The sequence below is a fragment of the Sturnira hondurensis genome, unplaced genomic scaffold, assembly GCF_014824575.4.
Source record: "Sturnira hondurensis isolate 20B ecotype Veracruz unplaced genomic scaffold, ASM1482457v3 Scaffold0018525, whole genome shotgun sequence".
NCBI lineage: Eukaryota > Metazoa > Chordata > Mammalia > Chiroptera > Phyllostomidae > Sturnira > Sturnira hondurensis.
The window spans coordinates 3,257,970-3,284,886 of NW_028091156.1; the positions used below are offsets into that span (position 1 = coordinate 3,257,970).

Below are 26,917 nucleotides of genomic sequence, written 5' to 3' on the forward strand. Positions count from 1 at the left end.
CTGAGACAGTGGGGGCTGGGCAGGCAGCGCGTGACCCTGGGCTCCAGATGTTGCATTGGCTGCAATTTTGAGTTAGTTCTGCATTCCGGTGAGGTCATGCTTTTAAATACACATCAGTGACCAATGACGGGATTCCAGGTCTCCCCAGCTTTGTCTAAGTCACCTCGAGCGTCTGAAAAGGCTGTTCCTGTGACGCCCGCCCCCCTCCAGCCGGTGTTTTGGAAACATACCTTCAATCTTCGTCTTGAAGTGAGGGTATCTGTTGAGAACCTCCACCTGCTTCTTCCAGTCGAATTCGTTCTGCCAGTAGGAGAGGACTTTCTTCAGATAGTTGGAGTTGAAACCGTAGTGGAAGCGGCTGTCCTCCAAGGGTGGGGTCAGACGCGCCTTCCTGATCCTTTGGTGTAAATCCTGGAGCCACAGGCAGGAGGGGGCGGAGAGAGGGGTGGGCGGGGCAGAGCACAGGGAGCAGCGTTTGTTTCCAGAAGATGGAGCGGACCCCCGAGGCTGCCAGACACGGCCCTCCAGCAGAGGTGAAGCCGGAGAGGGCCATTGGTCTGCTGCCGGTAGCTCTGGGTCGTCAAGTTCATCCCAGAAGAAACCTCTATGTTTACCACGACACTGGCCGCTCCCAAAGCATAGGTTCTTCAGTTTGACTTCTGGTTTACTTCTCATGCTCTGGTTTTTAAACGTATGAACAGTGTACACCTCTAATTTATCTACGCTTCTATGTACAGGAGATAACAAACCATTATGAGAAGGGGCTGCATAGCCCGTATTTTAGGCTTTTCAAGCTGGGACCACTGCACACTGTCCCTGGGGTGTGGTCACAGCCACGGACAGAAAGCACATGGAGGACAGCTGTGCCCCAGCAAACCTTTACTCATAGATGCTGACACTGAATGTCATGATTTTCACATCATGAAATAGTCTTCTTTTGATTTTTTCCAATCATTTAAAGATATAAAAACTATTCTTGGCATGGGGACTGTATGAAAACAGGTGACAGGATGGATATGTCCCATGAGGTGTGGTTTGCTGATACCGAATGATATATTATAACTTAGACAGGATACAAATCACAGACCAGAGAGAGGGCACAAGTCCAAGGGACGTCCATTGGGCCGAGAGAGACCAGCCCTAACTGGAGAAAGTTCAGGTCAGCTCATGGGTCCTTTGAAGAGTGTCCCCCCGGGCATTTGAGTTACCCCCAAACATACTTTGGAAATCAGGCTCTGAGTCTCAGAACCCACTAAAGGAGTATCCTCAGGGCTCAGCTTGTGTCCTAAACAGCGAGGCCTGATTAAGTCCCATCAGGAGAGCTGCTTCTGCTTTCTAATGGGTGCAGCCCAGTTCTGCTTTTCAGAAATCCCTTTTTTTTAAGAACTCTCAGGACATTTTACTGGGAGCTGCTTACGGCATTTATCCTAGTTAATCTGTTAGTTAACGTTTCTCTGTGCACATTTCTTTCCTCAACTACTGAACTCTGAGCTCTGTGAGGGGAGGAGCTCTGTCTCCCAAGCACCCAGCCTAGCCTGTGCCACAGCAGGTGTTCTGATACCCACGAAGGAAAGAAAGAACGGGTGGGGACACCGAAGGCCCCACCCCCCCTCCTGGCACTGCTCAAGCCCACCTCTCAGATCAGCCCACCAGATGGGTCACACCCTCCCTGTGCCCAGGGAGACATAGTCTTTGGAGTCTGACAGATCTGAAGCTACATCTGCCTTGTGATCCGCGTCACCTCAGATAAACTGCTTTAACGCTCTGAGCTTCCGTTTCTGCAACTGGGAGATGAGAGCAATAGATAGACCTGACCCTGCAGGGTTACTGCGGGGCCTGAAGGGGACCACGAGTGGCTGACACGCAGTGGGCGCTTCGCCAAGGCTGGCCCCGCTGCAGGTTCTCTGCGCTTCAGCATTTTCTGTCACTATGATCTGCTGGTCACTAAGATCTCCGCTGGGACCCGACGACAACCAGTTCACTTTCTCCTATATGATCCGTCCCCAGGTTTCAGATGGGGCACAAAGGAGGCGAAACCGCTGCTTTCTGTGACCTTCGATGCACAAAACTGGGTCCAGCTGGCACCCCCTCTCCCACCTGGGCACTCCCAAGGAGGGGCCATTTCCCAAGTTCTGACCCCTCCCCAGTCCCAGCCTTAGAGAAGCCACAGAAGGCCTCCCTGCCTCCCCGCTGTTCAGCGCTGCTGGGAAAGAGGGGCCTTACTTCAATCTCCTCGTCTGATGTTTCCACCCTGAAAGGGCGAATGCTCTCATCCTCCGTGGAGGGCCTCTGCCCAGGCCCCCACCACCCATCTTCAAGTGGAAGGGTTTCCTCTTTGTCCCAGGAGACGAACCAGTAGATGACAAGGCCCAGCACGACGGAAAGGAGAATTTCCAGCCACATGGCTCCTGCAGAGGGGGCACAAGTCTGTCAGCCACAGTCCCACCCAGCCAGGCCCTGACCCCAGGTCGGAGGCTACACTCCTAACCTCTCCCACCCACCCTCTGATTTTATGTACTTTTGGTCTAAAAAAAATGATACTAGTATAGTATAGAAAATTGGAAAAACAACAGAAAAAGAGACAAGAATCACCCATAATCCTTCTGGGCTATGAAATTCATTCTTCAGATTGAGAAAATGTGAACCCGAGCTGGCTCTTACCCAGCCCTAGGTGTGGGGTCTGCATTTCTGAGGCTCCTTTTCTCTGAGGGCCCTTTGGTTCCAGAAGCTTCTCTCCACCCTGTGACTCCCTTCCCCATGGGAGGGAGTCTGACTCCCATGTCTCTTTTTCTCAGAAGGGAAGAAAGAAGAGCTTAGTCCCTACACACCAGTACCAGGAAGACAGGGCCATGGTTGCTGCCTCCTGGCTCCTCATCTCTCACAGTCCCAGGGAAGTAACCCACTGAAGGTTCAAGTTCAGAAAAATGTGCATGACCACGGACATGGTCTCCATGCCAGAGCCAGAGGAGGTGCTGCTGGGCAATCGGAGGAGAAAGCACCCTGGCTCAGACAAGGCCTAGCACAGCCTCCCCAGGTCCACCGGACTGTCCTGGGAACCCAAGGAGGGGAGGACCTTGTGAGGAAAACCCACCCTAGTGTGCCCTCAGTTCCCCCCAGGACCCTGGTGGGGGCTTGCCGAGGCCCTGAAGTTTGCTCCTCCCAGAAGCAGGATTCTTTTCCCACACCCCCATCACCAAGTCCCAATGCCACTCAGATCCAGGCCCCTCCATGCCCAGCCCCTCCTCTGAACCAGGGCCCTGTCACCCACACTTAGACGACTGTGACAGCTTCCCAACCTCATCTCTCTGGCCACTGGTATACTTCTTAGAATCCAGGGCAGCATTCTTGTTAGGAACCATCCTCAGTACATCAACCACTAAGCGTCCCTCTCCCACTTTGGGTCACTACTCGGCTCACAAGTACTTCAGAGCCACAGATCTCGGGTTACGTACGAAGCAGGCTTTATTACCGTGTGCTAATGCGGCAACCTACTAACAGCTCTTTATTTAACAGTGTTACATCCACACGAAGTGAGGTGTTCTATGTGAGCCCGTTGTAACAGCCGTCGACTGTCGGCCAGTGGGGTTTCGAGGGGTGTCATGAACCACCGTCCATGCAAAGCCACCCAGGAGGGAAGTAAATTTAATCAAAATTGACTTTTCCTTTTCATGTACTTAAGGCAAGAATCAGGGCAGGCAAGAGTTTGGCCCCAAATCACACTGAAAATGTGAAGATTAGAATTTGTAGCCAAAGCATTCATCCCCTGTCACCAAGCAGGCTGCATGTCCCCTCCCCGTCCTGTGTCACCTCTGCCTCGTTTTTTCAGCCACGACTGCATGGTACCCGCAGCCTTCTGCCCCAGCGTTCCCCCCAGGCCTGCACATCTATCCCCCCCGCCCCCCCCAATGAAATGATAATAAACAAGAACCTCCCCTTCCTGGCCCATTGGAGCAGAGGTTTGTTCAATGAGTAAGGAGGTGGCGAGTAAGCTAGCCCCGAGAAGAGGCGGGGCCTTGGAGTCCGACCAATCAGAGCTGGGCAGCTCGGTTAACTCCGCCCTCAAGCTCCCCTGGCTAGGAAGGGGAACTGAGCCGGGCAGCGTCTCGGGTCCTCGGGGTCCAGGGTGCTGCGGCTGACTTCAGGGCCCTGGAACTCCCAGCCAGGGCTGCTGCTTTACTTAGAGTATGACCAGCGAAGGTTTGAGGCTCAGGAGAGAGGGCGCTGCTCTGCCTGTCCACTCCCTGCACAAAGCAGGTGAGTGTGCTGGGCCAGCTCTGGGCTCTCGTGGGCTCCTTGGGGTTAGGCCGGTGGAAGCAACATCGCCCACAATGGGGAGCAGGGACTGTTCACTAGGAAACCCAAGGCCATCTGGACCCTGGTAGCAGCAGTCTGGTTTGGGGATGGGCTAGTACTAAGCAGGTGACAGAGCCCTCCACCCCTCACCCCAAGGCCCCTCTCAGCCTCTTGGCACCTAAGAGGAGGGAGAGGGCTGAATCAGCCCAACCTCCAGGGGGCAGACCAGACGCTTGGTTGGAGCCGATAGGAGATCAGTAACTTTGAGTCCAACCCCTTCACTTCACAGCTGAGGTGGGGGTAGGGGGAAGCGTCCCGCCCCCAGTTGCGACAAATCTGGAATAAAAGGAGAAAAGAGTCACTGCCCTCCCTGCCCTCTATTGCCTGTAGGGCACGGTTTCTCAACCTCAGCACAACTGGTATTTTAAACCAGGTAATTCTTTACTCTGAGGCCTGTCCTGTGCGTTGCAGGGTGTTTATCAGCATCCCTGGCCTCTGCCCACTAGACGCCAACAGTACCCCTCTTCCCCCAGTTGTGAAAACCCAAAAAGCAGGAAAACGTCTCTAGATGCTGCCAAATGTTCCTGGGAAGGGCCGGGGCGAGCAGCTGCCCTCAGGTGAGGACCCATGCTGTAGATGAGTGGTTCAACTTTAGAATGTGTTAGAGTCACCTGGGGAGCTTGTTAAATCAAGTTTCTGATCCAAGGGGTCTGGGGTAGGGACAGAGAATTTGCATTTCTAACAGGTTCCCAGGTGCGGCGGCTGCTGCTAGGCTGGGAACCGTACTCGGAGGACTGCACTGTAAACCCTAAGAAGGCTTGTCCATCTGTCTTGCTCTCCAAGGTATTCCAGTGAGCACCGAGCCCAGTTCTGGCAGGTGCGGGGAGCCCACCAAGAACTGTTGAACGAACACTTGGGCCTGAGGTGGGAGGAACCCCGGCTTTTCTGCAGGATCAAGAAGAAAGGCAAGGAGAAAACTCCGTCTCCAAGGTAACAGGCGAACAGAGAACCCCAGAGTCCCTCTCTGCCCGCAGATTGGTGAGTTGGTTCCACGTGGGAGGCTGGATACCCCCAGCTGCCCTTCTGGTTCCGATCCTCTGGGGAAGGTGAACTTGCGGACTGTGCATCCATGGTGTCTTTGAATGTATACCCGGAAGTGGCATCCCTGGGTCATAAGGCAGTTCCATTTTTGATTTTTTGAGAAATGTTCATACTGTTTTCCATTGTGGCTGCACCAATCTGCACTCCCACCAACAGCGCATGACAGTTTTCTCCACATCCTCTCCAGCAATCGTCGTTTGTGGATTTATTGATCATGGTCATTTTGACAGGTGTGAGGTGATAGCCCATTGTGATTTAATTTGCCTTTCTCTGATGGTTAGTATATATATTGACCATCCTTTCATAGGTCTACAGATGTCTTTTCAGAGGACATCTGTGTGTCCTCTTTGGAGAAGTAAGTGTCTGTGTAGGTACTTTGCCCATTTCTTAATTGGATTTTTTGGTGTTGAGTTGTATGAGTTCTTTATAAATTTTAGATATTAATTCCTTATCAGTGCATCATTGGTGAATATCTTCTTCCATTCAGTAGGCGGTTGTTTCATTTTGTTGATGGTTTCCTTTGCTGTGCAAGCACTTTTTAGGTTGATATAGTGCCATTTATTTTTTTCTTTTGCTTCCCTTGCCGGAGAAGATATATCGGAAAAAACGTTGCTAAGAGTAATGTCAAAGATCTTACTGCCCATTTTCTTATAGTAGTTTAATAGTTTCAAGTCTTATGTTTAAGTCTTTAATTCATTTTGCGTTTATTCTTTCATGTGGTGTAAGATGGTGATCTAGTTTCATTTTTATGTGTATCTGTCCAATATTCCAAACACTATTTATTAAATACTGTCTTTACTCCATTATATGTTCTATCCCCTTTGCCATAGTTTAATTGACCATACAGGTGTGGGGTTTACTTCTGGGCTCTCTACTCTGTTCCATTGATCTGTGTGTCTGGTTTTTAATAGTTTATTTTTATTGTATTTTTCAATTACCATTTATCCCCCTTATACCCTCTTCTACCCCCACCACCCCTGTACTCCCTGCAATCACCACATTGTTGTATCTTTCTGTTTTTATGCCAGTACCATGCTGTTTTGATTACTATAGTCTTGTAGTATAGTTTCATATCAGGTAGTGTTGTACCTTCAACTTTGTTCTTTTTTTCTCAAGATTGCTGTGGCTATTCAAGATCTTTTGTGGTTCCATATAAATTTTTGGATTCCTTGTCGTAGTTCCATAAAAAATGCCATAGGTATTTTGATGGGAATTGCATTGAATCTATAAATTGCTTTGGATGGCATTGTCATTTTAATGTTAATTCTTCCTATCCATTTATTTCTATCATTTTCAATTTTTTCTTCAGCGTGTTATAATTTTCCAAGTACAGGTCTTTCACCTCCTTGGCTAAATTTATTTCTGGGTATTTTATCTGGTTTTTTTTTTTTTGGTGCAATCATGAATGGAATGTTTTCTCAGTTACCCTTTCTGATAGTCCATTATCGGTATATAAAAATGCAGCCAGTTTCTGAATATATATTTTGTATCCTCCTACTCTACTGATTTCATGGATCAGTTCTGGCAGTTTCTTGGTGGAATCCTTGGGGTTCTCTACGTACAGTATCATGTCATCTAAAATGATGGCAGTTTTACTTCTTCCTTTCCAATGTCTTTTTCTTCTTCTTGTCTGATCACTACGGCTAGGACTTCCACTACTATGTTGAATGAGAGTGGTGAAAGTGGACAACACTGTCTTGTTCCTGACCCCTCCTGCACACACCCAGGCCCAGCAGAGGCAGCCGCAAACTGGATCGCTTTGTAGCTCCTAACGGACAGCTCAGGGGTGGTCACAGTCAGTGTCTGACATTGACCTGCACTGGATCCCCTCCCAGAAGGCCCCAGAACCAACACACCTGTTGGCAGGCACCATTCTCTGCTGGGGACAATTCTGCTTGTATGGTCAGCCTCCACAGAGCAGCTTGAACACTGTGGTCAGGGTCAATCATAATTAGCCAGCCTGAGGGTCAACCTTTCCCACTCACAGACGGGCCAACAGCAACCAAGACTCAACTACAACTGAACTCAGTGAAAAACTTCGACAAAGAGATAATAAACATAAAAAAGGACATAGAAACCATAAGAAAGAACCAGTCAGAAGTGAAGAATACAATATCTGAAATGAAGAATACACTAGAAGAAATCAACAGCAGATTAGATGAAGCAGAGGATCAAACCAGCGATTTGGGAGACAAAGTAGAAAAAAATCACCCAATCAAAACATCAGAAAAGAAATACTAATTTTTAAAATGAGAATGGTTTAAGGGACCTCTAAAGAAACAGGAAGCATAACAACATCTGCGTCATAGGGACACAAGAAGGAGAGAGAGCAAGGGATTGAGAATCCATTTGAAGAAATAATGACTGGAAAGTCCCCGGTGATTACAATAGACAGAAAGGGGACTGATAGGTTGGTGTGCAGCCCAGAAAAGAGAGACCTGAAGGTTGAGACTTGGGCAGGTGCACCGACACGGCTCAGAGGTGCACTGAGTGGTCTCTGCCGGGATGCTCTGTTGTGAGCCTTGGTGGCCCCGGTTGACAGGCCTCCCCACCACCTGTATGCTGCCCCTCAACTGTGACAACCCACTTGGGCTCTGATCAGGGAGACCTGCCGATGCAGAAGTCAGCCACAAACAGACGTAACTGTTGGGTCACTTGGGAACATGTTATCTACCTCCCAGTCCACTATATAGCAAGTCTTATGCAAATACCTTGTGAGTCTGGGGAAGCAGGGTGGTCTGCCTGGGCGTTATCTTCTGAGGAGCCAGCCTGTCTTACATGTACAACCCCCATTCCGTGGGATACCTCCCTCCCCAAACAGCAAGTCTGACTACCTTTGGCTTTAAAACTGGACCACCTTGGAGTTTATACTGAAGGAACCTCCAGCTTGCTTCTTGCTCCACTATTTACTAGTTGGGGGGCTTTGGGCAAGTCACCAAGTCACTGAGCGTCTATGACCTTGCCTGTAAAATGGTGATAATACCAACTTCACAGGCTGTTTACGAAGATTGCCTGGTTCAAAGCCGGTGCTCTGCCTGATCCCGTACTTGCTATGTGGGCTGTGTCTGCGCTGGAAGAGACGCCAGAGAGACTCTGTCCCTGGTAGATTATGTAGCCCACGCACGGCCCACAGCCCTGTCTCAGTTTTTGTGTACTGTTAGGCTGGAAGTAAGAAAGTGCACGGTGCAGACACCTGTGGTCTGGGGCACCTGCTGTCCTTCCCAGGTGTCCTCACCAAGGACTGACGGGAGGATGAAGGACAGCACAGGCCATGCACGTCTTTGGCCACCAGCCCTTTCCCAGACATGTCCCTGGGAGCAGGCTCAGCCCTTCTTTCCTATCTGCCCATAAAAATTATATTCTCAGCATTAGGGGCAGAATTTTGTTTGCCAGGCCTCTGCCTTTCCAGGGAGAGCTATATTTATCTCTTCCATGTGGTCCACTCCTGCTGGGGTAGAAAAGACTTCCAATCACTTCAATATATTGCCGTTTAGGAGACACTACGGAAAACCCACAAGGACTGTTAGTACGCTTCAAACTGAGAGTGCCTGCTTTGTTATACCAGCACCTGGAATGAGAGCTTAATTGACCCGCCCCCCAAAAGTTCCAGAAACAGTTTATCCAGTTAGACTGTGGTTTTGTTTTTTAGTGTACTTTTCCAGAATAGTGACGAAGTACTTTGCCGAGGAGGGTGGGTGCTGGGGTGGGGGGCAGTCTTTCTGTATGAAAGCATTTTTTTTCCTCTTGGAACCACAATACGCTTCCTTAAAAAAAAGTGATTAGCTTGCCTAGTAAAGAAAGTGTGGTTTTTGTTGTAAAACACCCTATTTTTTTTTTAAACACACCAACCAGAGGACAGTGGTCATTGAGTTATAGGAGGCTAAGCTTATAAGGAAACATGAGGCGCCATAATTGACTACTCAGATAAGAAATGAGATTCTATGCAGTTTAATTCCCCCTGTTCTACAGTGAGGTCAAGTTCTGGGCAAGCGTTTATAAAACATGGGAAAAAAAGTCAGGAATGAGTTCAAGTTGAAAAGCTAGCTGAGCAACGTGATTGGCCATTACCCTTAAAAGGCCAACTAAATGTAAACTATTTGAAAGTGACAAATGACACAAATAAAGCAATTTATTAGTTTACTTTAGTCTCTCTGGCTCTGACAAAGGACAATTTTAAATGTAGGAGTTCAAATGAAGTGGGTGCTTTGTTCTCTGGCACTGTTAAAAGGCGTATCGGTTTCATAACCGAACATGATAACTTGTTATGCTTCGGGCAAAACTACAAGTTTTAAAACATAGGATTCATTTAAGCTCCAGTGAACTCTTTTTCTGTAATCTGGATGTGGTCTTTAGAGTATCAAGGGGCCACTTGTTTTTTAAAGTCAATGCGAGATTTGGATCTGTGCCTTGGAAAAGCGAGTATAAATTTGGTTTCAGGGCAGGGGGTGGTTCAGCAAACCCTGTGTGTGACTGTGGCCAGGGGTCCTTGCAGACCCAGGGAGGAAGACACAGCCTTCTACCTGCAGGAGTTCGCGCCCCAGTAGGACAAACAGATGAACAAATACTACTCTTCTACCGACTGGTACAAAATATGTGTGCCGCATAGGATGTTTCGGTCAGCGAAGGACCGCGTGAATGACGGTGATCCCACGCGACTGTAGTGTAGCTGAAAAATGTCTGTCACCTAGTGCTATGCGTGGCTCATGTGTTAGTGGCGGTGCTGGTGTGAACAACCCCACTGCTCTGCCTGTAGTATAGGGCACATGCAATTATGTGTGTGTCCTATAATACTTGATAATAAATGACTGGGTTACTAGTTTATGTGTTCCCTATACTGTGCTTTTCGTTGTTATTTTAGAGTGTACTCTTTATAAAAAGAAGTTTGCTGTAACACAGCATGCCGTGGGCGCCAGCCGCAGCCTCATACGGCTCATCACCTTACACAATGTTTACTGCACTTCCTGACTGCATAATTTCCTGTGCTTGATTTAATGTCTTGTTGTTTTGTACAGTCACGCGCCTGTTGCCTTGGAGCAATAGGCTGTGCCATCTAGGTTTGTGTAAATACATTCCGTGACACTCGTACAATAATGAAATTGCCTAGCAGCTCATTTCTCTGAACACAGCTCCATTGATAAGAGGCACATGGCGGTATGTGGAAGAGAAGTATGCAGAAGCAGGAGCAGTTATACCACAAAGGTTTCCCAGAGGACGGGACACTGAGTGGGGTTTTTAAGAATGAAGAGGCCCTGGCTGGTGTAGCTCAGTGGATTGAGTGCCGGCCTGCGAACCACACGATCGCGGTTCGATTCCCAGTCAGGGCACATGCCTGGGTTGCTGGTCAGTTCCCAGCAGGGGACTCACGAGAGGCAACCATACATTGATATTTCTCTCCTTCCCTCCTCCTCTAAAGATAAATAAATAACATATTAAAAAAAAAGAATGAACAGGAGTTTACCAGGCAGAATTTAATGGGGGGCAGATCCAGGGAGCAAGGAGAGCATGTGCCAAGGTGCGGAAGAAAGAAAGAGAGTGCGTGGTGTAGGTGAAGAACTGCAAGAACCCATGTCTGTGTTCGGTGTCAGAGTTGGCAGTCAGGAACTTGGAGGAGGGCAGCTGTTTCTGATTTATTTCTGAATTAGCTGAAAGGAGTCCCCTTATGTCTTTTATAAATGATCACTCCATCACGATGGAGCTGAACCAGGAGTTTTAACTTCAAAATTGTGTTTGCAATTCAGATCATCTGTCTATGCCAACAGGAGTGAGTAAACTAAGGAAACGTACTTGGCGATGTGAGGACTTCATGGCTGCGTGTGGAAAAGAAGGACTGGACGGCAGGTTGCGCAAGTCCACGCTCGACCCCAGCTGCCCTGACGAAGCTGACCACTCCCGCACGCATTCCAACAGGCTGAAATAGCATGGCGGACGGTCGGCTGTGTTTCCCTCTTTTCTCTTAGTAGCGGAATTTTTTAGTTAGAGAAGCCCAGCTAAACACTAGGTTTCTTTGCCTTCCTTGCAGCTCAGTCTGACAAACTGATTAAGTGATGATAAAGGGCTGTATGTGGGCTTGAGGCAGAGCCCAGGCCTTATCTTTGCGTGAATTAGGAAAAACAGCCATGTCTCAACAGACTCTCCCAAAATTCGCCTAATATACTGCCTTTGTTACAAGACACCTCCTTGCCAGCTACTAGAAAGTAGTTGTAAGTAAAAAGAATGATGATGACGATGTGAATGGTGATGATGGAGAAAGTAAAATGGAATTAGCATGGCCAAGAGAGTCGCTTCAAGTGGAGTCAGGAGGTCACTGAGGAAATGGGACCTCGGCATGTCAGTTCTGAAACTATTGTTAAGTTCTAATCTTATTGCCTAAACTCAACTCTGACCTATTGCTAAACTCAGCTCAAGGCTGGACAACATACATCTTGGATCCATGATTGCTCCATGGACATATATGGACTTGACTTCCTTCTCATCATGGTCTCCAGCCCGTCTGTACTCTTCACCTTGGAAGGAATCCATCCATTTACATAATGGGCCTAACCAATCCCAGCTGACCTAGCCAATGTCCTTCATGTTCGTGGAGGACTGAAATGAACACAGGTCTTAGGACTTTGCCCTTTACAAACCTTTGTGTACTTAGGTTTGGAGCGCAATTTAGGCTGTTACATAAATCTGTGCCCTGGATTGCAATTCCTCCTTTGCTCAGATAAACACCTTTTATCTTTTATTACAGCCTGTGCTTTTATTTGTCAAGTTGGCAATGGCATCCCCTAACATTGTCCAGTGTGCAGCTTGCCCAGCAGTACAAGGGCCCTGCACATGCGTGGAAGATTATGTAATGCTGACTCAGCTGGGGAGCTGGCACCTTTGTCCTTCCCTTTCCTCTTTCTGCTATCTGGGATGTAGGCATGATGGCTGTACTTCAGTAGCCACTTTGGACCATGAAGTGATCTTGAGGATAGAAGTCCTTGCTAGAATGATGATGGAGAAAGAAGGAGCTTGGGTTCACTGTGGAGCCACCAGCCCAGGCCTGGACTATTCAAATTCCCTTTGCATGACAGCAAAATAAACTTCTATATTGTTTAAGCCACTATTATTTTGAGTTTTCTATTCTATAAAGCCTAACATAACCCTAGCTAATTGAGAAAGTCAAGGGGAAAAGAAAATAGAGCAAGTCCCCCAGTGGACCAGCTCTCAAGAACAATGCTTGGTCTTTAGCATTTTCAATGCCATATTAATGTTCCATCTCTGGGATACTTTATGATAAACACTTTCTTACTGAGGACAGAAAAGAGTGTGGTCCCACTTGGCTGCAAGTATTCAGACCTGAATGAAAAGCGATTTTGTAATTCCCGTCAAAATGTAAAATACAGATGGCCTTCGACGCAATTCTAGTTCTAGGATCTTCTCTCCTTAAAATACTGAATTTACATTTACATAAAATATTATGGGGATGAGAATATTCACCGCTTTTGTTTTTCTTCTGTAAAAGCAGAAGATTCAGAACAACCCACATGCTCACCAACCGGGGACTGGTTAAATAAGCAGCGGCCTCGTGCTGCGGTGAATTCTACGGAGATAGAGTTAAAAAGGGGGCAAACCTATATGCCGATAGGGACAAATCTCTAGGACGCATAGTTAAGTTAAAACAGCGGGGTACAGAGAAATGGGCAGGATTAGTGGTCACTGGAGGCCCCACGTCCCTGGTGCAAGCTGTCCCTGCAGTCCACCCAGATGCTCACAACAGGAGCTGCCCGCAAGGAGGGAATAGACTTTCACAGAGTAAACTTTTGCACTTAAAAAAAAAAATCACTTTTAGAAGTGCATGTACTGTCGACTCAAAACCAGAGTAATTATGCATTTTTTAAAAATATGCGAAACCACAGTGGTGACAGACCCTGTGAGTCCACTCCAGCCACCCTCACCTTTCCTGAGCTGCGCAGAACACACTCGAGCAACTGAGGCCAGGGCCCCTTCTGCGTGACTTTCTAGTGGCCAAGAGGCGCTTGGGGCAATGGTTAATGTGGGAACATGTGGGCATCTGAGGGCCAGAGTCCTGGTGGCAGTGTGACAATGGGTAAACAAAGTTGGCGAGGCTGCCAGAGAACCTGTGCCCAAATGGGGCCACCCTTTCTGTGAAAGTGGCTGCCACTGCCACCTCTGTACAACTCAGCTGTTCTGCATGTCTCAGAACGACGCAGCCCTGAGCCTGCTGAGAAAGGCCCATGTCATACTCGTGAGGATTCTGCTCCCTGCCCTGCCAGCTGCCATGGTCCTAATTGTGAGTCAGACTCACAAGGTCCTTCTGGAGGAAGCCTGCCTGGGCAGAACCTGGTGGAGCAGAGGGAGGAAGGGGAAGTGTGGCACCGCGTGCCCCTGGGATGCCAGGCCAGGGGGCAAGGTGGGCACAGGGGTCTGTGTGCTTCCTCAGGCCTGGGCCCCTCCTCGCCCTCGTTGGGGAAAGTAAAATGACCATCCAGAAAAGGGAAAAAAAGATGGCTTCCCATCCATCCCAAGGGCCAGTCTGCCGAGGCGACGCAGAAAGGGACGTTCCCGCCACCAGCGCCAAAACACTGTTGACAGCCACCGAGGCCCTGGGGCTCCCAGGGACTTCCCAGAAGTGAGTCCTCAAACTCCCAGGCTCACCCACTGGAGCAGAGCCCACTCTGGGCGGCAGGCTGGCCCACCACAGATGGGGGGAACCCTGGCGGGGGCATTCACTGACCTGTGCAGCCCAGACCTCTGCCAGCCTCTGCACGCACAGCCACTTCCCCTGCGCCCCAGTGGCCGATCCAGGACTCACCGTGGGGTGAGGCTGCATGCAGGTGAGCTGGGCTGAGCTGAAGGCTCCACACCAATGAGGGCCTTGTTTATTGCCCTGTGGGACCTGGAGCCCAGCCCTGGGAGCACTGGCTGGCACCAGCACCAGGCAAAATGGAAAATGGTTTAGAGGCAAAAAGGCAGGGGAGTAAAAGAACCAAAAACAGTGTGAGGGGGAAGCCTTCTTAGGGGAGCCCTGTTCTGGGGCCTGAGTGAAGGGACATTACCACCTGCCTCAGAGGGACTCTGCCCTGTCCCCCCGACCCTCCATATGCTGTTTGGACAGAAAGGATAGAACCTGAGACTGTTGGCCTGATGGCACCATTCAGGGAGACAGGAGCCATCCTGCTGGCTGGTCAGGCACTAACTGGCTACCCCGAATCCTGGCTACCTCGAATCTGTGGCCCCCTTGCCAGCCACGTAATCTCAGGGCAGTGACTCACTCCACTCCTCCAGGCCTCAGTCTCCCCATCTGTAAGATGGGAGAATGAAGGACCTCCCTTAGAGAGCTGGGAGGATTTGATGAGTTAACTCAGGTAGAGTGGCCAGCACACGGCACGATAAAGGGGGGAGGGGGCCTAGTCTGAAGCTGATGGGACCTTCCCTGAGGAAGTGCCATCTGACCCAAGATGGGAAGTTACACGGTGATCCTCGTGAGAGGGCAGGGCAGAGGGTCCCAGTGTGGCTGGAAGGCAGAAGTGTGGGAAGGGAGCATGGCCTGGGATAAGGAGAAACGCCCCTGAGCTGGGCGCTGCCCCCCTCCCGACTCATTTGCCTGACCTGCCAGCCTGAAATTATGTATCACAAGGAGGGAGCAGACTTTCCCCACACAGAAGTGGCCATGTGCTCCTGGTTGGGGAGTTTCGTGTGAAGTCCTGTTCTGTGTCACATTCTGCCAATTCAAATAAGAGCTGGCAAGCTTTCCATGGGTTCTAAGTTACAGGAGGAAAAAAACTCAAGTGGAACACAATTCACTACCTGTGAGAAAAATGCATGACCTTCTGCAGAATTTCAACACTTGCCAATTCTCTATTTGAGTAGAGAAGGACTCCGGTTTCAGGGGAGAATAGGAGCGGGCCGTATAATACACCCACTTGATTCCTTTCCCACCATGGGCCACACCACCCCGCCTTCCTCCACCCAGGTGGGCTAGTCCTCAGCCGTGAGCTCCCTGTCTGGAAGCTTCCTCAATAGTGTGTAACAGGATCGCACTGTTAGGCGGGCCCTGGCTCAGTCACCTGAGCCCTTTTCTTGTCTGGGACACCGTGAAAGGGCCGGTGCTTCATGGGAACAGCCCTGAAGACAAGGGTCGGCATTTTGAGCAATGTTCTGGGTTCCTGGTATCTTGGCAAGGCTGGCTTGTTTGCAGCAACATCTAGGTTGCAAAACGGAGTGAGTCACAAAAGGCTGAGATGCTTGTGGAGTTCAACCAAAGGTCCTGGCGCAGCTTTGAAATTAAGATGTACCCTCTTGACAGAGTATGACCATGACCTTGGGAGGAGCCCTGCCCATGGGCAGGAGGCACAGACCAGGCAACGGGGTGGGGGTGGGGCTTCCCCCACCTGGTGTCTGGGCCTGCCTCTCCTGCCGCCTCCCAGGGACGATGGTGTCCACAGGCAGAAAAACCAGAAAGCAGGAAGGGATATCCGTTTTGGCAAGAGACTTCCTGAGCTGCCCTCGTCACTAAGGGGTTAAACGTGGGGCTTGGCACCCGCACCAAACTGTTTCTCTTACTTTCTAAAAGGTTCATGAGTCACCAGTTCTAACAGAAGAGGATGCACCAGAAAGTCACCACTCCGCGTAGCAAAGGTCACTCATTCCACAGGGAAAGGCAAGTCTCAGGCTGAGCTGCCAGGGGCACCCTGAGGTGCTGGCCCTTGGGGCAGGGTGGAGAGCCCACCGTCCCATGTCTCTGAGGAGCACTGCCTGGCTCTCTGATGCCACAGACACTTCGGCCTCCTGCTCCTGTCATCAGCTCCCTGCCACCCTCACAGGCTCACAGTGGGCCAGAGCCGGGCTCAGGCCAGCCAGATTGGCCCATGGCGGGGACACTCAGAACCTTCCAGGGTGTCATATGTGTCTGGCACCACAGCCTGAGGGAGCCCCAGGAATCCTTGGACTGTGACACGAGGCTGGGGACACTAAACACATTGTCTTATGTGCTACAATCACCCCGAGAAGGAAGGAGTATTCTTTCCATTTGAAGAGATTTAAAATGAAGCTCGAGAGGCTGAGTAGTTTGCGTGAGTTAACCCCACTAGTAAGTGCCAAGAAAACATCTGAAAAATTTCTATTCCTATCCAGGGACCAGGCCTGTGGCCCTCCTCTTTGGGTCGGCTAGACTCTTCTGGAGAGTCTCTGAACTCCTCAGAGAGAAGAACATTCCCACCCCACCCCCCTACACAAGCACTTTCCCTTAGGCTTTGAAGAGCCCGGCGGGTGTGGCTTTTCAGCGCCTGGACCGAGCACAAAGTCCGCTCCTTGGGAGAACCGCACCCACCCACCAGGCAACAAGAGTCAAAGGCAGAGGGTGGGGACCTGTGGGCGTGAAGACCTTGCCCGCCAGGTCTCTGAGCCCATCTGGAGGACTTCGGTAGGTGGGACTCCAGAGAGGGGAAGTAACCCTGCAGGAGGAGAAAGAATGAACTTTGACCCGCGCTCCCAGAAAGACAAACAGACCTCCAGGGCAGAAGAGGCTGCTTCCCTTTGAACTGGGTTTGTTTGCATAACTGTGTGTTTCGGTGTGCTGCTGACCCTTGGTCAAGGTGGGGCAGGGGCACCCACACCTGGCGCAGCTGAAAATCCACACATAACGTTGACCCCTCCAAACTTGTAACACCTACTGTGAACCAGAAGCCTTACGGAGACATAAGGCTGTTGAAGAATACTTGTTTTGTGTTTTATGTGTTATCTGCTGCATTCTTACACTAAAGTAAGCTAGAGAAAAGAAAACACTACTAAAAAAATCTAAAAGTTCATCTGCGAGTTTCGTCGAATTGTTACAAGTCTCCCCAAATGTTTCCAGTATATTTACTGAAACAGACTCATGCATAAGTGGACCTGCCCAGTTCAACCCCGTGTTGTTCGAGGGTCAACTATGTAATGGGGGCTAGGACTGCGCCGTTCTAGCCTGGTGCCCGGGAGCTCTCCTGACACCCACCACTCCTCCCTCCTCAGGGAAAGGGGCCGCTGCCTCCTTGGCAAAACTTTGATTCCCTCTTGGGGGAAGTACTGAGGTGCCTGCTCCACCTTAGCCTAAAGCACCGGGCCTAGGCCAAGAACACCCACAGGCAGCCCACCCAAGGGTGACCCAGGGAGCCAGCTGGGCCGGGCAGTGACTCTTCTGGGCCTGGGCTCTCTGTCCGAGGTTTGCCCCCTGCACCTTGGGGCTGGGGCCTGCACTGTATTTCAGCTGCCCACAGTGGACCCGGCCAACACTGCAGGGCCCACCCAGCAGCGTTTTGTATGCTCCCCGCCTACAGAATTCCCTTCCCGGAGATCCCGTTGGACTTCTCAAGCACAGAACCATCACATGTCAGAGCTGCAGAGAGTCTTGGAGAGACTCGGACAGCCCGAGTTCGTCCTTGTGTGGATGAGACCCTGGGAGGGTGACGCGAAGGGCAGAGCTGGGATGAGAGAGCTGGGTCCGCCTTCTCTGCCAGTTCTCTTTCCTCATCGTTGTATCACCTCTCAAAGGAATGCGTCCCTCAGGGTGGGGTCTGGGCCCTGTCAGAGGTGGGCGTGAGCATGAGCTCCCAGAAGCCCCGCAAGTCACCACGTGCCCGCTCTGGGCCCGCTCTGGGCCCGCTCTGGGCCTGCTCCTGCCTTGGTGAGTGCGCTCGGAGCTATTTCTTCAGCAGTGGCCTCCAGCTCACATTTAGCCCTTCCGTGTTTTGTACACTGGGCCATGGTCCATGTCTGTGACTTTTGAAGAAATGGATTCTGGGTAGCTCCAGCCTGCCCATGCTGGGCTGGCCGGGATGCTGGAAGGGGGGAGCCACTAAGCCTGGGCATGTGGGTCGGAGGGGCCCTGGTCACATGGGGGCTCCCTGTGAGCTCTGATTGGTGCTGGGGTTAGACATCAGGCACACACCAGGACACCACAGGAAGAGGGTGGGGGAGGCACTGCACCTCCTTCAGTGGCTAAATGTCCTTTCTCTAAAGGTCCTTCTGCCCAACGACAGTCAGGTCCCATAAATGACATCCACTCCTGTAAGTCTGCCCAACCAGATGCTCAAGGTACAGTGGGAGCCAGGTGGGATCCCACGGATGGGTGGGACTGGAGCAGGTGGCTTTGAGGTTCCCCTGGCTGCCTTGCACAGCAGTTATTTTCCGTGGGCAACTTTCCTGTCCCAGGACTGTGTGGGAGGTGGTGGAAAGTTTGGAGTCTTCTCCCTCTCAGGCTGGATGAGGAAGGAGAAAGGATGAACTTCTAGCGCACAGCTTCCAGCATTCTTCACATTTCACGAATTTATCTTGTTTAGTGTCCATCTTTCCCCCACGTAACTGCAGACCCCAAGACTAGGTCAGAGAGCAGTTCTTAAGCCTCACTCTCACCTCCTCCAGGGAAATAGGAGGGAGCTATTTCCTTCCCCATGGCCCTCCTAGGCGTGGAAATTTGGGAAAGAAAAACTGTTTGCTGATCGCCCCAGAGCCCTTTGCTGAATCAGGCCCAGTGAGGCCAGGGGAAGCACCCCACAAAGTCCCCCGAGCCCAGCGTCCCTAAAGGAAGTAACCAGGGCACCGAAGATGACGGTACTTTCTGGAGCAGCGTCAGCGGGGCTTCTCAAACGTTTATTTTAAACCACACTGAATTCAGAGGAGGCTGCAGTGGCCCAGAATCAGGCATAGATCGCAATGTCCTCAACCGTTTCCTGTAACAGCTCACAAATCTGGCAAAGGTGCCTCCCTGGGAGCTGAGATGCCAACTGCCTAGGCTTCCTTACCTCCCACCCTACCCCAGAGCTGCCAGGGCAGAGCTGGGGTGTCAGGGAAGGGAGAGGTTGTCTGTCCATCCCCGCACCAGGGGTACATAGGGGTTTGGGGGAGCCTGAAGTTTATACACTGGAGGGGAGGGGAAGGTGGTGGAAGAGGGGACCCAGTTTGAAGAAAAAAGTCGTGGAGATTAGGATTTCAGCATTGCTGGAGCCCCCACCTTCCCGCCCCCCAGGCTGCTTCACTGCTTCACAAGGGGCGGGGCACACGAAGGGCCAGGAGCCAAGTTGCATAGCTTCTGGGTCAATGCCCCCCTGCCAGGGCGGGGAGCTGGGCCAGGCCGGGGTGAATGGGCTGGTGGGCCCTCCGGAGAGGAGAGCGAGAATCAGGAGAAGGACCCCCCCTCCCCGCCCCCCCGCCCCCTCACTGGGCAGAGATGGTAAGAAAGCTCATTGCAACTAGAAGACATGAGATAGGTGGTGGGATTTTGGGGGCAAGCACGTGCGTGACACTGCGAAGTTTAGGTGCAACCATGGAATCACTCCTCTCCGGGACAGTGCCCGACGAGGGACAGTGTCCGATGAGGGACAATGTCCAGCGGGTGTAGGCCGTGGAAGTCGCTGCCCGACCTCGGAGTCAAAAGGAGGGCTGGGTACCAGGCGCGGGCACGTGAGGGCCAGCATCTTGGACGCAGTTGCGGGTGGGGAGGGCAGCCGGCACACGACACCAGCCTGCCGGACGGTGCGGCCCCACACAGTCCCGCGCCCGCGGCCCCCAGGCCTTGTCACCCTCCCTCACGACCCTGCGCGCGCAGCGGATCCCACCCCGCCCGAGCTCCCCAGGAGCGCTGCCTGGCCGCAGGGCCCCCCCTGAAGCTGCGCGTCCCGGGATCTTACGTTCGGTAGTTGGTTCCCAGGCTCCCAGGCTCCCAGGCTCCCGCGGAGACCTGCACGCTGTCCCTCTGGCTCCCGGTTTTCTGACTTCCGCGGCTGGTCTCCCGAGCCCCACCGCTGACCCCGCCCAGGTTCATCCCCCTCCGTGGGGCGGTCCTAGCTGGGCCCAGGACAGCAGGGACGTTCTGTCGTTACCTGAGGGACCCCGGGTAGGCTAAGGCTCTCCAAGGCTCCGCGTGTGCTCTGGAGCGAGCGACTCTAAGGGCAGGTGTGGATTTTCTTTTAGGGACTTTATTTTTTCTTTTAAAGGCTTTATTTTTTTAGTGACTTCCCTTCTCAACTTGGACATGGCGATGGTTGTCGCACCCCCAGGACCCCGCATATGCAAACGAACCCCTGAACTGCACAGTTTAAAATGTGGGTGACTGTGACACCTATCTCAACAAAGCTGCTTTTATGTAAGATAATGGTGGCGAGGCTGTAGGCTGACTCCTTAGAATATGAAATCTAAGACACTAAGATATTTCAAAGTACGATGTGCACATATGCAGTGGATAAATAAATAAGCTACAGAGTCCAACTCAGAAGGGCAAACTCGAGACAGAATGCTGCTTCCCTTTGGCCGAAAGCCATTGGTCAGAGCAAAAGAATGGGGATAATGCTGCTCTCTGGAGTGCGCTGTAGTTTAAAAATCCGAACAAAAGTTGTTGCTCTGTACGAACTTCTGGGAGGTTTTCAGGCGCATCAAGTAGAATGAAAAACAATGTGTGAAGGGGGGCAACTTTGGATTAAAAACTAGATCAATTCCTGATTCCCTGGGAAGGCACCAGCGATTCCTTATGCCGAAAATGAACGATATGAATGAATCATGCGGAAACATCAAACAAACCCCAGATTAAATCACATTCTGAAAAGGAACTGGCCTGTACTCTTCAAAAATGTCAAGGTCAAAAAGCGTCCATGCCAGGAAAGACAAGGCAGGAAGCATGGAAATGGGTTGCAACGCTCTGTTCTGGCTGATGCTGGGCCAGAAAGTGCCTACAAAGGGTGTTATTGGGACGACTGCAGACATTTGAAGGAGGCCTGTAGATTAAATAATAGTATTATATTAATGTTTAATATCTCGATTGTGAGAATTGAATTTTTCAAAGTGAACAGCCTTGATCTTAAAAAATACGCATCGAAGTATTTAATCTCTCTCTCTCTGCTCCCCACCTCAAGCTTTTCTTTCTTTTTTTAATATTTTATTTATTTATTTATCTTTAGAGGGGAAGAGAAGGAGAGAAGGAGAGAAATATCAATGTATGGTTGCCTCTCATGAGTCCCCTGCTGGGAGCTGGCCTGCAACCCAGGCATGTGCCCCGACTGGGAATCGAACCGCGATCTTGTGGTTCACAGGCCTGTGCTCAGTCCATTGAGCTACACCAGCCAGGCCTCAAGCTTTTCCTTCATTCTTATTCACCATGGGGCTCCCCCCACCCCCCACCCCTGGGCACTCTCTGCTCTGTTCACACTTATCAATACATTGCCAATGGACCTGTCATTGTTTGCAGCAGACCCTGTGTGTATGTCACTATAGTTAGCTTCTCAAAAAGGCATATCACCCATTCCTCATTACAAAGCTATTATCTATTTCAAGATGAACAGATTAGAAATCCACTTGACATCAAAGGGGTGGGGGTGGGGAAACCAGATGGCTAATTTATAAAATCTACTAAAGAGAGAACACTTTGTAAGAATACCAGTTGCCTAGAATTGTTTCCTATCTGTCTTTTCATCATTTTTATGATCAAGTATACCACTCATCGATTAGCATATGGTGCTCTGAACGAACCAATGAAACATAAGCAGGATCCCCAGTTTCTGGAAACTTGGACGAGACCATTTATAAAGCTACATCTTGTGAACCGAGTCAATACAAATAGGAAACAATTTCAGATTTTATATTGACTTCATATTTTAGAAAAAGATGTTAAAGGAGACAACAGGCCAAAAAGGGAGTCACCTGCGGTAAGTCCCCCCCCCCCCCCAAGCCAGAGGTAGTTGACTTAACTGCTGTTTCAGCGTCTCCCAGAAACGCTGTTACCCAGTCACTCTGGAAGTACCTGGTCGGCACCGGTGAGGTCCCCTTCCCGATAGACCCCTGCCTTCCCCTGAAAAAAGGTGACCTTGCCCCAAACAGCCTTTTCTTTTGTTGTAAACTCCTTGACCCGTCCCTCTTTCTGCCTTTAACTGATTGCATTTTGTACAGCTCTTTGGAGCGCCTTTCTCTCTGCTGGATGGGATGGTGCCCTATTCACGAGTCACGAATAAAGCCAAGAAAACATTTAAAATACACTCAGCTGCATTTTTAACAGTTGTAAATGAAGAGGGAAGATGTCAAATGTTAGACCTGGAAGCACTTTTCCTATATCCACAGGAAGGACTCACTGACCCTGAAAATTCTTTTAAACGACTTCACATCGACTCCCCAAACCACGTGATCCCAGATTTCTCGAGGTCTCTGACTATACTGTATGCCCAGAACTTCAAGGGCAACCGTCAACAACACGATCTTGTGAAGATCAAGGCCAAGAGAATTTCCTTAAATAAGCTGGTCGGTAAACACCAAGTTCAAAAGCAGAGGCCCTCGTGGGCCCTCTATGGGCCTGCCCTGGACACTGTTCTGTGACATACTTAAGTATGAGGGTTATTCTGTGCCTGTTTCGCAGGGATGGGAGGGCTGGTATTCAAATTCCGGGTTAGGATCGGTCAATAGTTTAAAGCGTGGGATGGTTCTCCAGGGTTGGAAGCCCAACCAAAGTTGTTTCTCCCCACCCCCACCCCTCGTTCTTCTTGAAGGACGGGAACCAGCTCTAACCCTTTTAGCCAATTCTTCGCGTATTTGTTTACATTTTTTTAAACCTCATTTTAGGTACTATCTGTTTGAAGACCTTAACTGATACGGAGATTAGCTCTTTTTTCAACGGACCTCACTCACTTGCTGGACTTCCCATCCCCCTCTGTATTCCCTGAATGAGTTTGGTTATATCACTGTTCAGTGTTTTCACTATCATGAAGGCAATTCGGGACTGATCTATAGTAACTATGATTAATGTTCTTTTCCCTTGTAACATGTTTTCCATAAAATATTTGTAAAATTTGCGTAACTATTTATGTACCAGTCACTACTTCAACACTAACCTATCAGTTATCTAAATCCCTTCATAATAAACTTATTCACAACAGATTTTCTTTAAATTTTTTAACATTAATTTTAGAGAGGCAAACATTGGTTTGTTGTTCCACTTATTTATGCATTTATTGATTGATTCTTGTATGTACCCCGACTGGGGATCAAACCTGCAAACTTGGTGTATCAGGATGATGCTCTCACCAACTCCAGGCAGGGCACATCTGACTTTCTTCAATTTCATTTTCTTAAAGTGCCTAAGGAACCTTCTGCCCAGCCTCCAATTGGGCCACTCCACCCCTGAGAACTCTTCACCACCCTCCTCTGGAACCCTCCCTGCTGGCTCCTGTGTCTGCCTGCTTCCTTTATCCACGCCCCACCCCTGTCTTCCTCTTCCTCAGGTCATTCCCTCACTTTAGAGGAACACATCCTTCAGTGGCTTAAAAAAAAAGGAAAGATTGTATTTAGAGAAGAGAGGGAGAAAAAGAAGGAAACATTGATCAACTGCCTCTCGTACACACCCAGACTGGGAACTGAACCCACAACCTAGGCACATGCCCTGCCCGGGAATCGAACCTGCAACTTTTTCTCTGTGGAACAATGCCCAACCAACTGAGCCATGGGGGTCAGGGCTTCAGTAGCTGCTTAAAAAACGGGTATGTGGGAGGTAAAACCTCGAGACATCGAGTAGGTAACTTCCCAGGGATTCCACGCTTACATATTCCTGCCTTTTGCTATGTGACTTCCCGTGCCTCCCCGAGGTTGCATATAATCCCCATGTCGCTGACATCAGGCTTGGACATGTCCCTTGCTTTGATCAATAGAACATGATGTGACATCTGAGCAGAAGTTTTAATAGTGGTTGGGAGGTTCTGCTCTTTCTTCCTGGACCCTGGAATGGAAGACTGGAGCAGGAGCAGGCCTGAGGAGTCACAGACACCTGTACTTCCAGTGACAAATGTTTTTTTCCAAAGGGTTGAGATTGTTACCTTAGCAAAATATAATCTCAGCGTGTCTGGAAATGTCTTTATTCAGTGCTTCCCATGAATTAATAGTTTTGGCTCAATGCAAAATAAAAAATTCCAGGGTGGAATTTTAAAAGCATTGTTCCATGATCATCTCCTTTTCCAGTATTGCCACTGAGAAGTCCAGGGCCATTCTGATGCCCGAGCCTTTTAAGGAACACCCCGCCCCGGCCCGCGCCTCTGGAAGCTTACGGGATCTTTTATTCCCCACTTTCTGAGGTTCTGAGCTCACTGGTCTTGACATCTGGTCTACTTTCACCCTTTGTGCAAGGCACTAGGAGGGTTAACTAGAAATGCACATCCTTTAATTGTGCAAATGTTCCTTAAGTAATATTGATTTCTTCCACTCCATTTTCTGTTTTCTGGAATTCCTATTTTGGAAATCTTGATTCTGATTTTCCTTTTATTTTTTTCCTGCTGCTTTTTGGATCTATTTTCTGAGGCATCTGCAATTTCCCCCCACTTTTCACTTCAGCTGTCACATTCTTCATTTCCAAGAGTTTTTTTGATCTGGGTCCCCCTGCAGTGGAGCCTGAGACAAAGTCTTCCGTGTAGGTAGCTTACTTGGGAAGGCGTCCCGGGACGGGCATTAAGGGCTGGAGAGGTGGAAAGGAAAGGGCGAAAGAATACGAGGATGTCTTCAGACTGGCTACTGCTCTGAGCAACTGGTGCCCGATTCTATGGAACCTTCTGAGATGCTTTATGAAATCAGAACTGTCCACCCAGGGGACAAAAAGCAGTATTAGCTCCTGTCCCTGAATGGTCAAGGGTGACCTCACAGGCTCTGACTTGCCTGCATCTCTGGGTTGCACAGGCACCCAACGTCAAGGAGACGGACATCAGACCAAAACCACAAAGCACTGCACCGAGAGAATAAGAGTGCTCTCAAGAGCTGGGCCTTCTGTACAACCAATGTATTTGTTAGAGGCTGAACAACAGACGCTGCATCAACCCAATTACTGTAGAAAGCACGTGCCAAGGTGGAGTAAGTGTAGAGATTTATTGGTGGTAGAAATGCCCGTGAAGGGAGGGAGGTCGGGCAGGAAGAGCCTCGAATGCAGGGTGGCCTTCCATCTGCCTGGGGGCAGCCCCAGGTGCAGCCCCGTCGTGAGCCTGCAGCCCAGGTTACATGTGTGGCCACAGGGCTGTCACTACGGGCCGTTTTTACAGCAGGTTTTTTTCTTTTAAAGGCTTAATTGTTTTTAGAGAGGGGAAGGGAGAGGGAAACATCAATGTGTGGCTGCCTCTAACCTGCCCCCTACTGGGGACCTGGCTTGCCAGGGCTGGGTTTTTTCTTTTTCAAAACACCTTATTGAGCTATATAGTTGGCATGCAATAGACTACACATACTTAGAACACAGTTTCCTAAGTTCTGGCCCATGTACGCACACATGAAACTCTCATCCTATTTAAGACAGTGGGTACCCCCATCACCCTCACGTTTCCCCAGGTCCCACTGTAATCCTCCCCACCCACACCTCCCCACCGAAGGATCTGCAGTCACCCGCAGTCACTCTGGGTAGGCTGGTTTGCGCTTCCCATTTTATGTAAATCAGATCCTTCAGAACGCATTTTCGTGTCTGGCTTCTTCCCCTCAGTGTTCTGAGATTCACCCACGTCGTCACGTGTTACCAATAGTTCATCCCTTCCATTGATGAATAGTATCTCTATGCACGGACATCCACAATTTATTTCTCCAAAACCTTGTGACGGGCCTTTGGGTTGTTTCTGGTTTTTGACTATTCGTGAAGAAGGCTATTATGGACATGCATGCACAAGTCTTTGTATGGACAGCGGATACAGGGAAAGCTTTTAAACACAGTCAGTTTTCTCAGGGGGCTGTACTGGTTTCCATTTCCACCAGCAGCAAGCGAGGGTTCTGGTTGCTCCGTGTCCGTGTCGGCACTCAGGACGGTCAGTCTCTAGTTTTTAGCTGTTCGGATGCGTGTGGTGGTATCTTGTCCTTTTAATTTGCATTCTCTTAACAACCAACAATGTTAAACATCTGATGTGCTTATTTGCTACCTATAAATGCTCAGTGAAGCATCTGCTCAAATCCGCGGGGCGTTTGGGGAGAGAGGTTGTTTTCCTATTGAGGTTTCAGTTCTTCATATGTTATGGTACAAGTCGTTAGTCTGTGACGGAGAGATTTCATATTTTTAAGACAGGAAGTTCACAGGCTAGGTGCCCTGGAAGGGGGAAGCCGACGCTGTGTGGCAGAGAACTCGGGTAGCCTAAGTGCAGTGTCAGAGGGCTCTGTGACCCGAGCAGAGTGGGTCTTTAGAAGAGAGTACCAAAACGAAATTATGCGAACTGTACCCAGAACCTCAATTACTAGTGATGTCATGCAGGCCACCTTAAATCGTAGGTGTGTCCCAATTTGCGGCGTCTCTGGGCCACACTGGAAGGAGAGTTGTCTTGGGCCAGACATTAAATTCACAAACACGAATGAATACTGATGAGCAAGAAAGGGGTTTTAAGGAAATCTACGATTTTGTGTCAGGCCACGTTCACGGCCATCGTGGGACGCGGGCGGCCTGTGGGTGAGTCACCCCTGCTGGAGTCAGCAGCACCTGACCAAACACGTCAGAAAACAGCTCGCTGAAAATTAATCCACACAAGCGTGGTTAGAGCCCAGAAATCCTCCCTGATGGAAAAGCTGAAGTACACGGCACTGC

The 26,917-nt window shown here is 50.0% G+C and overlaps 1 protein-coding gene and 1 long non-coding RNA gene across 6 annotated transcripts in view; one reads left to right on the plus strand and one right to left on the minus strand.

The window, feature by feature from the left end:
- The window catches only part of EPHX1 (epoxide hydrolase 1), a 28,971-nt gene extending 8,847 nt beyond the window's left edge, over positions 1 to 20,124 (minus strand). Inside the window, exons 1-3 of one of the 2 annotated variants that reach the window (XM_037069437.1) lie at positions 20,046 to 20,124; positions 2,224 to 2,408; positions 231 to 411 (exon numbers count right to left, since the gene is read on the minus strand). In XM_037069437.1, the coding sequence (XP_036925332.1) occupies positions 231 to 411; positions 2,224 to 2,403 (361 nt within the window). In that variant the 5' untranslated portion in view covers positions 2,404 to 2,408; positions 20,046 to 20,124. The remainder of the gene's footprint in view (positions 1 to 230; positions 412 to 2,223; positions 2,409 to 20,045) is intronic. The other variant, XM_037069436.1, reaches the window with a different exon arrangement.
- LOC119003204 (uncharacterized) lies at positions 3,926 to 12,484 on the plus strand. Of its 4 annotated transcripts, none has more exons than XR_005069897.1 (3): positions 3,926 to 4,254; positions 5,137 to 5,331; positions 11,133 to 12,484. It is a non-coding gene; the product is annotated as an uncharacterized LOC119003204 (long non-coding RNA). The 4 variants fall into 4 exon arrangements; XR_005069900.1 differs by having other exon boundaries at positions 11,154 to 12,484; XR_005069898.1 differs by having other exon boundaries at positions 5,137 to 5,283.
- Positions 20,125 to 26,917: the final 6,793 nt, after the last annotated feature.